The 14,890-nt window shown below is 37.0% G+C and overlaps 1 protein-coding gene across 1 annotated transcript in view; it reads left to right on the top strand.

The window, feature by feature from the left end:
* LOC134754480 (ankyrin repeat domain-containing protein SOWAHB) overlaps positions 1–13,949 on the top strand; it is a 107,010-nt gene extending 93,061 nt beyond the window's left edge. Inside the window, exons 10-13 of the mRNA XM_063690813.1 lie at positions 6,475–6,567; positions 11,697–11,890; positions 12,466–12,582; positions 13,737–13,949. Of these exons, the coding sequence (XP_063546883.1) occupies positions 6,475–6,567; positions 11,697–11,890; positions 12,466–12,582; positions 13,737–13,841 (509 nt within the window). The 3' untranslated portion in view covers positions 13,842–13,949. The remainder of the gene's footprint in view (positions 1–6,474; positions 6,568–11,696; positions 11,891–12,465; positions 12,583–13,736) is intronic.
* The last annotated feature ends 941 nt before the right edge of the window (positions 13,950–14,890 follow it).

Here is a 14,890-nt window from a genome sequence, read left to right as displayed (position 1 = left end):
ATGCCGCAGGCAAACCCGCAGATAACGCTAGTTTTAGTTTGTAGCAATATCAGATCCTCGTAACATTACAAGAGGAAAGCGGTGCAGTACAATAATATGAGTGATTATATTTATTCATCAAAACCTTTCCTTATAAATAACGCCTCTATGTGTTGCTAATTAAGCATTTATGTTGTATAAGCAAGCATTGTAGCACATCTTGGTGGTATTATTTATAAGCAAAAGCGTTCTTACATAATTAATTCGGCAAAATCATCTTGCGAACAAAAAGCGGAAAAGAAAGAAATAGAGAAGTATGGATAGAAGTAACAAACAGCCCTTTTTTATGCCGGAGAAGCGTTACTAATTATTTATAAATGGTGCTTAGACAAAGCTTACTATAAGATAAGCGACCACTTTATGTCGTTGAGCAATAATTAGTACCAAAGATAGATATAACTCCGTAATAAATAAAAAGGAAAAAACGTGCCTCGAAAATTTTAATTTTTCATTTTTAGTGTTCCGTGCAAAACTTTGTTTTGACAAACGGAACACTTATGGGATCACTTCGGTCTTGCAAATCAGTTAAATGCGTTTTTCTCAGAGACCGTTTGACGTAGATACCTAAAATTTGAAATAGTCATAGCAATTATCGCCATTAATATTTTAAATAAGCCAAAACTGCTTATTTCTTATTTTAGGGGGAAGTTTAGGGGGTTGAGAGGGGTAACCAGATTTTTATTTCATTTGTAAGAATCGTGTGGGGTACCATTAGAAAGCATGCAAAAAATTGAGTCGATGGACTGATTTTGACTTCATTTTAGACTGCAGTAGTTTCGATAAAAAATGCATAGTTGCAAATTTTCATACAAAAATATTCGCCTCTGTCCTGGGGTTTTTCGCAAAAACTATAGCTAGCAGGCAGCTAACCAGACAATAACCAACTAAAACGAGCATGAAGACGGCGGGAAAATTATCAGGATAACGTAACCTTTACTAGTTTTTTGACTGCAGGTGCAGCCTGATCTTAGGTTACTTAGGGAATCAGTACTTGGTAATTCTGTAATTTACAATGGTTGACCATTACCTTAAAAAAAACAACCTTATTCGAATAAAATTAAATTTAAGTTTGGAACGGGATTTTTCACATATTTAAGTCATTTAGTAAATTTGTGTGTGGAATCTATATGTGCATAGAGTTACTAAATCGTAGATAGGTAGATAAATTAATTTAATATTTATTTAATAGTGTTAATGATTTCAAATTTTGACTATGACTGACAGTTCAGTATCTAGTTAGTCAAATTATACTGTCGAGTTAAGTAAACCTGGATAAGGGTTGTGTGATGGACAGATATAATTTAGGAACCTAATATATAATCTTAAATGGATCATAAATTAAACCTGTTCGAAATACCTTAACCCTTGAATGCATAGTGATGTATGTAAGTACACAACAAAAAACATATCATTTTATGCATAATTAGGTAAACTCTATTTGGTCCTGTATAATTATTTTGATCGTAAATTAATACACTTTCCGTCGTTTTATTGAAATTTGCGCAGTATTTAAGTTTAAAAAAATTACATTTCTTTTAACACGAAATGGCGGAAAATTTGGAAAATTTAATGATTTTTAGTATGTAATTTAGGCGGTTTTTTGGGGTTTGTAATTATTTATATTTAAAATCTTTATTATAGGTATATTACAAATAGTATAAATTTCTAATGGTAGTAAGATTTTTTATATCTTTTACCAATAATTGTATAAATTTACATAAATTATTATTTACCCTATGTAAATTCTAATACTGGTTAAGCAGTGAAAATCGATGTTTTAATTTATATTTTAATTTTTCCTAGAATCAGTAAACAATTATGTAAGACATATATTAATTTCAGGCAAAAAGAAAAAATCATGCATTTAAGGGTTAAGCAATGATAAAAGCTTTAAATATTTAATAAGTTTTATCATTTCATAGTGTTTGAGATATGCCTAAACTTTAATGCGTCATAACGATGCGTACAGTCACCTGCAATAATAATTATGTTACTCTTCAAATGCCGCAGAAATATGAGACACGCTCAGGCTCTACAAATAAGACCATGTCAGATATTTTTGCGGCCTTCGAAGAGTAACATAGAATTGTAGATGACTGTACGATAGTAGATAGATTACCTACTCACGGAACACTTTGCTACCGCAGTTGTGACTGCGGGCTTGGCCAAATTATTTCTGTTAATGACAGCCAACGTGGCAATGATACTCAGCCAAATAATAAAAAAAGTTTTTTAGTGAAAATTATAAATAAATCGTATTATATAACGTTTTGTTTATATAATAACAAATACATATTTGCTTTATGTTGTGTTCGTGTAACATTACTTATTGTACGTAATAAATGTCTAATAAAAATAATATAATAAATTATATAATATAAGTTTTTTGAACATCCAAACTCTTTGGTGTGGACGTATCTATTAAGGTCAGAACTAATTTAAAAAAGCTGGAAAAGTAAAAAGTACTAGTTCGCAAAAACCAACTTTGCAAACGCTAAACGGCTACGTATAGTAGCAGTTTTTGAGCAACTGTATTAAAAAAAAAAGTTTAATCTGTATAGGTGTCATGTTGTTTGTACTTGTGTGTGTGTTCAAAATAAATTTATAAATTTAAAAGTTGTTTCATATTGTCCTATCTTATAACTATTCTTACAACTAATTTCCTATAATCTATGGGGACGTGGAGCGGTTGCTCGCTTGCTGAGCTGCCGACTCCTGTCTTTTTTTGGTACATAGTCAATTTCTCCTAATCTAGTGTTAGTTAGAAGTGGGTTGTGCTGCCTGTGTCCGATGTAGGCGTTACCAGGGGTATCTAGGTCCGCAATGTGCATTTCCCTGAATCGGCGCAGCATGTCTTCATTTAAGTCTTGTGCGCGGAGGTGCCATGGATCCCAGTCGAGCATCTTCCAGAGTAGTGAAGTTTCTAGGCGTTTTGCGAACTGTCCACTAGTCTAGAGAGCCATTCGATATTGACGTTCAATTCTGAGTAGGTTGCTCTTACTGTAACGTGAGAGTAATTGTACCACGCCATAATCCAATATTGGAAGTAGACAGGCCTGCGTGCCAGCCTATAATGGGGGCTAGAGCACCGCGCGCCCTTCGTACTTTCTGCACTACGTAGTCCGTTTGTTTACCTATGGTCATGGTCTTGTATAGGTGTACACCCAAATATTTTATGCTGTTTTTATATTCAATTACCTCGTTTTTGATGCGAATGGTTCTGCGGTACTTTCTCTTGTGAGTGAACATAGCGCACTCGGTTTTCTCTATGTTGCACTTCAATCCCCAGCGATGGTAGTAATCGATGACAGTTTCGGCGGCCCAGCCCGCACGGCTCGTCGCGCTGTTCGGTTCGGGAGATCTGTTGAGTATGCACAAGTCATCGGCGTATTGAGAAAGCTTTAGTCCGCGGATCCGGTTCCGTTGGTCCCAAACGTCATGTACATACATGTTGAAGATGATTGGGCCCAGGATAGAACCCTGTGGGACTCCGTGTCCGTGTGGCACCGCTTTCTCTTCCCCGTTGGTGGTTCTTAAACGTACATAGGTTTTTCGACCGCCCAGGTAATTCTCTATTATTTTGATAATGTTATTTGGAACGTCGGCTGTTTGAAGTTTCTTTGCCAGACCCTCGTGATTTATGGAGTCGAAGGCTTTCGAAAGATCAGTCGATACTAAGGCCACGCTCTCCTTTGCTTCTAAGGCATCCCTTATGAACTTTCCGGTACGATGTATTTGCGTGCCTGTTCCTCTATTCTTAGTAAAGCCATGCTGGAATGGCGGTTGGAGTCAGTCGGTCGTCTGTCGCAGGCGCGAAAGAAGCAAGCGCTCGTGTAATTTTATTTTTTAGGGTTCCGTACCTTAAAAGGAAAAAAACGGAACCCTTATGGGATCACTCGTGCGTCTGTCTGTCTGCCCGTCTGTCACAGTATATTTTCTCCGAAACTATGGGACCAATTAAGTTGAAATTTGGTACACATATGTAAGTTTGTGACCCAAAGACGGACATGTAACGTAAACAAATGAATTTTAAACATGGGGGCCACTTTTGGGGGTAAATGAGAAAATTACAAAATAAAGTTTTTCAAACTATATCGTGTTACATATCAAATGAAAGAGCTCATTGTGAGACTCTCAAATCGGTCGGACTTAATTACTTAGTTTTTGATCCGACCCCTACGGGGTTTTTAAAGATATTTTACTCACGTTTCACATAATAAATACATGGTTTAAATTGTGTAATGTACGGAACCCTTAGAACGCGAGTCCGACTCGCACTTGGCCGGTTTTTAAATACACGTACGAAATGTACTATTTACGTTTTTAAATATATTAAATGCAGCTTACTACACCTTATGTGTTACTCCGTACCTATCCATTCTTATACCTAGTTATAGATAAGGTGCAGTGTCACTAATTGAATTTTTAGCGTATTTGTAGCTGGGCGAGGATGAGTATTTACCTGTACAGTGAATCGGTCCATATATTGCTTTACAAATACACATGCTTCATAAATATACACCGAGTGAAGTGGTAACAGGCCTAATTTCTTAAACAAGGGTCTACAGCTTGTCATTTGGCTAACTTTAAACATAAATAGCTCGCAAAAGGTCGTTTAGGCTTTAAATACAGGCATGATATCACAATCAGCAGCATTGCCCGTGTATAATTCCGTATCTGAGATTGGAGGATACATAAGCTTGATAAGCAGTGAGAGCTGACTGCTGCCAAACCGTTTCTGTCAGTCTTCATATGACAGACATACTGGTTTATTTACACAGATTACTTATGTGCCCTCTCCATCCTACATTACTATCTATTTGAATGATAAGAAATTTGAATTGATTTAAGTACGTATTCTATATTTTGTTCTTTATATTATCTGATTTAATGTAAACGTAGTTGTATAACCAAATAAAGTTTAAAAAGCCAAATGTTTCTTATTTTCTACAACCTAATGCTTTCAGTTTTTTGACTAAGCATATATAGTCAAGAAATTGGGACCGGTTCCGCCGTAGCGAGGTGGCCTAGGGGTTCATGGCGTTAGCCCGGATAGCTAAAGACGCCGGTTCGAATCCGGCCTCCACCACTGGAGAGCTTCGTCACTTTTTCTTTAATACATATATGACACCTATTACAGTTTGTAATGAAGAAATTCTCAAAAAAGTGGCATCTTCATCTTCAAGAGTCCCCGGCAAGGTCGGCCGAATTTCACCTTCCCATACAAACGGAGTTTCTTTCTCATTTTGAAACTACGTGTTGGATTGTAACGAAACTACATACAATGACATGTTTATATAGCTCCAGTTTATAAAACAAACGAAATGGAGCAAAAACAAGTTTTGTATAAAAAAATTAAAATTAACATTCCGTTCCCTTTTAGAAATAGTAAAAAATATTTTTCATTCTTAAAAGTGAAATAGAATACTAAAAAATATATTTTTCGTTAACTTTGACCTGTAGGTGCCACTTTTTTGAGAATCACTCAGCAGTGAAACGATAGATGGGGAAATGAGATGTACGGTGGCTCTGTCCCCTTCGGCCGCCTACAAAACCGGAGTTTCGTAACCTAGTAGCGAATCTTTTTTAGGGTTCCGTACCCAAAGGGTAAAAACGGGACCCTATTACTAAGACTCCGCTGTCCGTCTGTCTGTCTGTCACCAGGCTGTATCTCATGAACCGTGATAGCTAGACAGTTGAAATTTTCACAGATGATGTATTTCTTTTGCCGCTATAACAACAAATACTAAAAACAGAATAATATAAATATTGAAATGGGGCTCCCATACAACAATTTTTTTGCTGTTTTTTTCCGTAATGGTACGGAACCCTTCGTGCGCGAGTCCGACTCGCACTTGACCGGTTTTTTACTTCTACTGTAAGATATGTGTGTGACATTGACTCTTAGTTCAAGGTGAAAAAATTGTGCCCTGCATGTTTCTGGTGTACACTCACAAACACTGCCAATATAGAGGGCGCTATTTGGCTGGTTTACGTGAACCTGGTTTAAATCTGTACTTCGAAAACTTTTAGATTTTTTTTATTGTTGTTTTGTACTAGCATTCCGATCACTGCTGCTACCACACAAAATTTCACGATTCTAGGACTTTAGGAACTAATATTTTCAGGTTTAGAGGTATTTTTAGGTACCCCCATTTTAAGGGGTTGCAGGGCGAAAGTTAGAGAAATTAAGGTATCTATAAAATTTAAAGTATAATAGGTAGCCTCATAAAACTTGGTGTTTTTGATAAGTCTACTTAGGACATGGTATACAAAAAATTTCAGCTCTAGCATTATTCAAGCCGGAACTACGAGGGTTCGAAAATACGACGAAACGTTCCGAGAAAAGATAGGCACTGCCTTTTGCCCTTTGAATTTGTGTGTAGTTAAGCATATTAACTACAATTTTTTTTAATAACTGTTTATTTTTTCCAGATGCAGATCCAAACGTTAGAGACTGGTCTGGCCGGAAGCCAAGGCAATATCTAGTCAACATTGACACCTCTATGTCTCCAGGCTCCTATAGAAGTGAGTGCGCTTTACTACTACTGGTACAGTTTTTATTTACTTTAATAAAAGAGAGTCGGTACACAAGTTGTATGTAAAATTTAAAAGGCTAGCATAAGGCGGGTGCTGCCACAAAATTGATAATTATAATAAAAAATGATATTTATACTTGTATAGTCTTCTGGGTTGTTTGCCTTTGTCCGATTCCAAGGGGAACCCGCTATTCGAGTTTTATAAATCATCTGCAGCACAGAACTGGCAAAAACGAGTAATTGACAAATATAAATATATTAGATATGTCTGTTATCGATGTTACCTTGACGTTATGGATAATTTCTGCCACGGAATACAGGGTACAACTTCTTTGGTATTGGTAGTTTTCTATGATTTTTTGCCACTGTTTAATATATGTAATAAGGACAATATTATGTATCGATTTGTTATTTATGTTCCTTCTTGAAACTTCTCGGAACTTGAAAGTTAGCACGTTATATGGTCTTGTATTTATTTATCTATAACTTCAATACTTATCGATAGCTGATTTATCGATATTTTATTTTTTCAAGCACTCATTTTTGCCACGAAAAGTTCTGTCTGATTATATAAAATATGTTCTTTAAATAAACAGTATTTTTAATGACAGAGCAATTTTGCATTGGCCCTTGAGAATAGCGTACCTACATATGTAACTTTTTACCTGAGAAATTGTAAATTGTCGAATTCACGGAGTATACTTTACAGAGGCGAATACGTTCGATTTGAAACGGACTGTCACCTCTTCACCGGTTTTAAGAATAACCCCTCATCCAACAGTTCATGCGATATCAAGTAAGAAATGAAGAATACGGGTGGATTATATTTCACTTTGTTTGTCTCTTACACCTCTAATACTCGGCTGTGTTTGTGGTAAAATCTAATTTAGACCGATGACAGTGATGAAAGTTTATTGCGCTATCTCGGTAGCATACAAACTTAAAGATGATAAGATATTGAGGCTTGGGAGTCTAAAACTTTACTTGGTTAGGTATTAGCGTATTACATACAGGTCTATGTTTCTTCTGATACTTTTAATTTAGGGAACAAATTAATTTAGAGTGCTAATTGAACAGTGTATAGTTTGCCTTGGAAATACAGCTACTGTCAATACGATGAGTGAACTAAAATTGATGTTTCTACTTCGACTTAAAAACACAACACAAATCAATAAAGTTTTAGTTTTTATGCAGAATTTTTGTTTCTCTAGAAGATGTTTTTGAGGATAGATGCCTCACGGGTATGGATAGGTGTCTAATTATGAAATCGGTAAGACGGATTGATGCCCTATGGAATAAAATTACGAAAATTATACAAATATTGATTAGTCGCGTTTAGGAGAGTATTATATTATGACTTACATAGCCATAAATAATTGTCACGAATTATTTACTTATTTATTTCTCAGTCAAAAAAATAAATAGTAAGATATAAGGCACAGCATAGTAATTATCAACAATATTAAAAAACCATATTTTTTTCTGACATAACTCCCAAAAATAAATAAAGCGGTAACAATATAAAAAATCCAAAATGTACCTACTAATGCTGCAAACTATTTTTTCTAAACATCAATTACTTTGATCTTATGCTTCACATATAATACCTTTATAATATATATATATATAAAATCAGAAATCTCATAACCTAACCTAACCCACTTTTCTGATAGCAGTTCGTTTCTGTGAGGATCGCAGTTCAAAAAAAAGTCCAGGTCCAAGTTTGGGTCTGGGTCCATAACGAAGAGAATAAAAAATCGCCAAACGTGAATTATGTGTCGTTGAAGAGTTCCATTCTGATCATCATCAGCAGTTCCACTTCATCAAATGTCACTTTTTTATGTAAATTCTAGATTTGTTGATGAAAATACAAAAATCACTATATGTATGCCTTTCACATCTGAGGAGTTCCCTCCATTCCTTATGGATCCCATCATCAGAACTCGAGCTTGATAAAAATGTGTCTTGAAAACTTGCTTAACAAACATAAATAAAAGAGAAGACAAATCGCCAAACGTGATCTATGCGTCATTAAAGAGTTCCATGGTGATATTTCTGATCATCATCAGCAGCTCCACTTCATCAAATGTCACTTTTTTAAATGGAAATGCTGGATTTGTTCATGAAAATACAAAAAATCACTACATGTATGCCTTTCACATTTGAGGAGTTCCCTCGATTCCTCATGGATCCCATCATCAGAACTCGAGCTTGACAAAAATGTGTCTCTCTCTTGACAATTTTAATATATATAAATCGTTTATTTTAGGCTTTTAGCCCATAATACAAGCACATGACGACACAAAATAATAATAAAAGCAAAATAAAAAGAAGAATTTCAACAATGATTACTAAAATATAACTTAATTAAGTATATACCCTACGTCATTTAGCCCAGTTATGGGACACTGGTGCATGCAATGACAACCAGTGTCCCATAAATGGACCGTCAAGCCTGTCGGCGACGACTGCCAGCAGGGCGCTGCCGCTGGCGCGCACACGCCGCGCTGCTGAGGTTGCTCTCTTGCGTATGGTGGCGTAAAAACAATCCACACGCGCCTCCGCGAACATTCCCGTAATATGTATGTGTCAATCATTTTCTAATGATTAATAATTGTCCCGTACAATTTGGTTTTGACAAGCACAGCCTTATCTCCCTTTCTTGTGGTATGTAGGGGTCTTTGGTTCGTATCGTCACGAGTGTTCTGAAGATTACAGTTATAGGTATCAACACTTTGATTCTTTTCTGTAAGTAAATGTGTTGTAAATTAAAAAAAAGTTGACTATTCCCGTGTTGTGTTAATAGTAGTACGTAGTTGCTATAATTGTTCAAAATTTTAGCCATATACAACAAACGGTCTCTGAGCAAAACAAATTCAACCGATTTACAAGACCGAAGTGATCCCATAAGGGCACTTATTTGATCACTTCGGTCATGAACAATGTTTTGTACGGAGCACTAAAAAGTAACTACGAGGGAGGTACAAATATTCGCGGAATGAAGTATTAGCAAATTAAATAAAACAATAGACTTGTTTTTCTTTTTCAATACATTTACCCTCTGGTTTAATGCATTTTTCAGATCGACAAATCGACAAATTAATTTATGTAGACTAAATATTATTTATCTTTGCCCAGAAAATGAGCCGAAATAGTCTCCTTCACTTCTTCATCGTCACAAAAATCTTTTCCTTTTTTTTAGATTTGGGAACAAATAATATTCGCTAGGGGCCAGATCCGGGCTATAGGGTGGGTGAACCAGCGATTCGAAGCCGCACCTAGAGCAGCAGTCGCAACATGGCTCTTGTGAACCGGTGCATTGTCGTGCATCAGCAACACACCATTTGACAGAGTTCCCCGCCTTTTTTCTTTAATGGCTTCACGTAGTCTTTCTAATAATTCCCATAATATGTCCCAGTTATGGTAACACCCTTGTCCTTGTAGTCGATCATGATAATTCCTATTGAATACCAAAAAATCGTAGCCATCACCTTCCCGGCCGATTCTGATACCCTGAACTTCTTCGGAGGTGGTGCACCCTTCTTATGCCACTGCATAGACTTCGACTCAGGTTAAAAATGATGAACCCAAGTCTCATCTCCAGTCACAATTCGTTCCAATATGTGGCTAGGATTAGGATTGCACTGAACAGATTCAAAAATTGCTTCGTTGCTTCAACTCGTTGTTGCATCGGCTGCGGTTTGAGCATTCTCGGTACCCACCTAGCACTTAAGTCGAGCATCTACTATTACGAGTTTTTCAACTTTTTGAATGATATAACATTTAAAACTTTCGCGTTTTCAACACATATTAAATTCGCGATAGACCCGATTGTAAATGTTTTTGAACGATATCCGATGATGTGATTTCAATCGGCCGTCCTGGGCGAGGGTCGTTTTCAATTGACTTTCTGCCATGGTTGAAGAGGCCATGCCATTTCATTAATTATGTTGCGGAGGTTTTCCATGCTTCGATAGAAATTGTATCACGGCACGATATTCAAATTGCTCCATAGTCGCACGTTTATTATACAGATAAGCAAAGAGGTTTTTTACCATTTTACCGCCTTCTACTTCATTCCGCGAATATTTGTACCTCCCCTCGTATCAATTGGCAATCCTAGAACAAAAGTAAATAAAACCCAATTTTTACCTACGTAAAATACGTATCCACTATCATCCGATTTATTTCGGGGTCTTTAACAACATCTTGGTGACGACTATTTGGTGGTTTTGTCATCTTATTAAATAGTTAAAAAACACTTTTTAATCTTGATTTACTTAGGTAAAGATTGATATTGGGATAAATTATGCGAAAGATTATGATTTGATGGAACAACACTAATTAAATTAACCTTCAAGAAAATATTAATTAATAATATTCATTGTATTGATAGTGCCGTTGTGGGATTATACTTGTATAGGGGTGAAAGGTATGGCGGAGGGTACTGTTTATAATCACTACAACACATTTTGTCAACATGTACGTATGTACCGCGTTGACCGTCTAAATATTCAGTTTTCTGATGTAACCCAACTTACCTTTTTATCAATCTGCACTTTTCTGTGTGTAATGTCCACATATTAATAGGTACCTATCATGGAGACTATATAAAGGAGCCAAATCTCTATGTATGAAAAGTGTCCATCAAAAAACAGTAATTAGGCGGCGCCACCATACACCGAAATACTACCAAAACAACCTACGTAATTTGGTCGGGTTATTTGTTGCCTTATATTGCTCATGTCCCAGAGCCTAACTAGCGCCACCGGAGTGATTAGGAACTATTATTTACAGCTGAAAGCTGGTCACTTTTGCAATAGTTCTGCCATAAGAGATTGTCGTCCTTTCTATTCCGTCCATAGTACCTATGTGTTTGTATATTCTATGTTTACCTGTATCTGTTCTACGGCCTTATTGCCCTTATTATTTAACTTCTAGTCAGTGCTTGTAAATAGTGATGTGATTAACATACTTTAGTACACTTGTATGTCTAGATTAAGCTATACACTGTCTTAGTGACACTAGTGACAGGGCGCTCCTTGATTAAGGGACTGGTATTGTTTGACGCAAAACATATTGTCCTTACTTAACGATGTTGTCGATTTATGCCCCCAGAAAAAGAGGGTTTCCTCCGGATCGGATCGTTAAACGTCCGCGTGAAGAAGACGACGGAGGCTTTCAGCAACTTCCTGGGCGTGGGCGCGACGCGCTCTTCCGCCTACATGCCCAAGTCGGCCAGGGACAGGCCGCTGGACCGCAACTCTGACGACGCCACGCATAAGAGCTGGGGCTCGGCGGATAACCTGCAGGTTTGTTTCTATTTGTAACTAGATGAATTGTATAGTTGGGGCAAAAGCTTTAAATAGAGTAGTAAACACGTATTGAAAGTAGCGTGCATAAACTGTAGGAGTAACAGGAGACCCCTACTTTTTGGCGGGAAGTACCTATAAATGCCAAGTTTCCGATTTTGGCCAAAGGATGGCAGCCCTTCCAATGTTGCAAGGAAGCTTTTGTGAACTGTAGAGGGTAGCACCTGCTGGTTTTGGTGTGACGCGCCTTCGTCAAGTTAAGGTTTTCTCTTTAAGCCACAAGGTGGCAGATCTCTGCGCAAAACACAGCATAAGAAATCTTCAAACAAGTTGAACTGACGATTTGATTTGGGATCCTGGTAGTTTGTGAGTATATTTGTGAACAGGCGGAAATTCGTCAATGTATTCACTGGCAACGGGGTCGGTGCAACCTTTTGTGAGTGAAGAGTGCCAGGGTCGTACGCGAGTGCCGAAATAGGGTTATTACCTGATCGTTTTATCGATGTAGCTCGGTTTGTCAATTCATAAGAAAATTCTCCTCTTGTTTTTTACTCATTATAATTGTTTAATTTCAGAAGGATGACAAGCTAATGCCTCCTCCTACGAACAGTGGCAAGGTGAGACGGCGAGGTGCCACGGGGCGTCGAGGCCTGGGCTCCCACAGCCGGAGCACGCCCACTACTCCTGACCAGGTATACGGCTTTAGCTCTGACCTAAAAGCTGTTAATACTTTCGATACCAAGAATTTTCTAGGCTGTTTCGGAGTTGCCCAGGAGGAAAGGCTTAAGTCCAAGAGTCCTCTAAGCCGGCCCCCCTCCCTCCCCCGAAATGTACCGTCCGTATTTGTCATTCGGGTTTCAGTCATCAACGATTTTCATCATGCCGGGCCGTAGCCCCTGGTCTAGTTACGAAGATAATCAAAAGCAAGCCGTCACTATCGCTAAGCGTCACGTTCTGAGAAGTTATTAAATTTTTCTTGTTTAACTAAAATTCTAAAAAATGCTATTTTAATTTATCGTTACGATTTTGAACACCTAACTAGATTATTGCAAAGAAATCTTCTTTTTAAAACTACTATCGCTTCACTGTACATAATTAATTGTTATTTAATACATTATCGTGACTAATAATTAAGATTATAACGATGAACGATGAAATTACTATTATTTAGATCCACAATTCAGGTACATTAACATTGTAAATAATAAAAATAATAAATATTACAATGTACCTAATATAAATTAACTTATCTATAATATGATTAAACAAATCTCCTCTTTTATCTATTATTGTTTTTGACTCGGAATAAAAATCTTCTATTTCACCAATACTTGTAGTTGATACACCGTGTCTTTTTTAAACTTCGTTAATTTCAAGGGTGCATTCCTGAGATTATAGTAGTTTATGCAACTGATACATAATGAGAAGCCGTTAATTTCAAGGGTGCATTCCTGAGATTATAGTAGTTTATGCAACTGATACATAATGAGAGGCCTTAACACACTATTGTGGTTTTAATAGGATCACACTTGTTATTTAAGGCCTAATTATGTACAGTTGCGTACACTACTTTATCTTCACACATATCATAAGTACTCTAAGATGGGTACAGAAGCCGTATGGAAATGACCTGCATTGCTAGTAGTGCTACCTGTTAAATATCTATAGACTATAGATATCAAAATAATGCAATAAAAATAAATTTAAACAAATACAGAAACAAACTACTCATATTTTCAACTAAAATGTAGACTACAAAGAACGTTTCACAATTCTACTTTCCTAACAGCAAAAAACCAACAAAGATGAACCCTCACGAGGTTAACCGTAGTTGTTGCGCTTACAGCCGCGAGCACGCATCGGCAGCAGCGAGACCGGCGACTCGGACTCGGACTCAGCCGCCGGCTTCCACTCTGCCTGGCGTCAACAGCGCGCCTCCAACTGCACATAACATATCGGCATAACGGAACCCAAACCATGATTACTTTAAGTAAGAAAGTCCTTAAGCTACGGTCTAGTGAGCTTAATACACACGGTGAGCAGTCGGCGTGTAAGCTTTTGCAAGAATTTACTACTTATATTTGGTCTACGAATGTAATGTTATTATGGTATATTCGAGCTAGTAGGATGTGACTGACTGAAGATGGCCAAAGAAAGGTTGCAATGAACCAAACAAACGACAACTGATGTATACGGGACACGAAGCTTGTGTTAAAGGTCTTTGAAACAAAGTAAGTAAGTTTCTTCAATGAGTTCACACTCTTTAATTTTTGTTATTATTTCATATTCAGTCTGAAATATTGAATTACTTTTTGACAATTTGGTGAATATTTGACTGAATTTTATTTTTCTACAACGCTACTCACCGATGCAGGTAGATTGTAAGTAGCTGACACACCCACAGACCGAACACACCACCGACCTGATGGACATAATGTAACATATAAACTAGAGAAATAAACACCTTTCTATTCTATTCTCACCGATGCACTAAACCGTGGCTTAGTGATTTTATTTATAAATTCATTTTTACATTGTTTTATTGTGGTATTGGTTCCAATTGCTTAGTCGTACATCACATTTGCTGTCTTATTATAAATATATGCTTACATATATTACTGAACTTAACTTAGTGTAAGTAATAGTTATATAGTTACTATTAGATATTACTATACAAAATATATGATATATGGTTTAAGATGTGGACCGCGAGCCAGGCGCAAATTTCGTCAGTCATCGCCTCCTGGGCGAAAACTCGTATAGTGGTTAACGGCTATGTATGATGAACCCTCGTGAACGTCAGCTGCTGCTCCGTTGGTGGGTTGAGGAATGGCAGCCACCGAAACGCGTAACACGGTCTTTCCACCAGGATACACCCGCTGACGATTTGTTTTATTAACAATTAGCATCTAAACTATCATCTGACAAAGTATTAAACGGCAGGCGATGACGCCGATGACTGGAAAGAATTTTCTTTTTTACATTGTGTTTTACATTCAT

Source organism: Cydia strobilella, chromosome Z, assembly GCF_947568885.1.
Source record: "Cydia strobilella chromosome Z, ilCydStro3.1, whole genome shotgun sequence".
NCBI lineage: Eukaryota > Metazoa > Arthropoda > Insecta > Lepidoptera > Tortricidae > Cydia > Cydia strobilella.
This window is presented reverse-complemented; position numbering and strand designations above follow the sequence as displayed.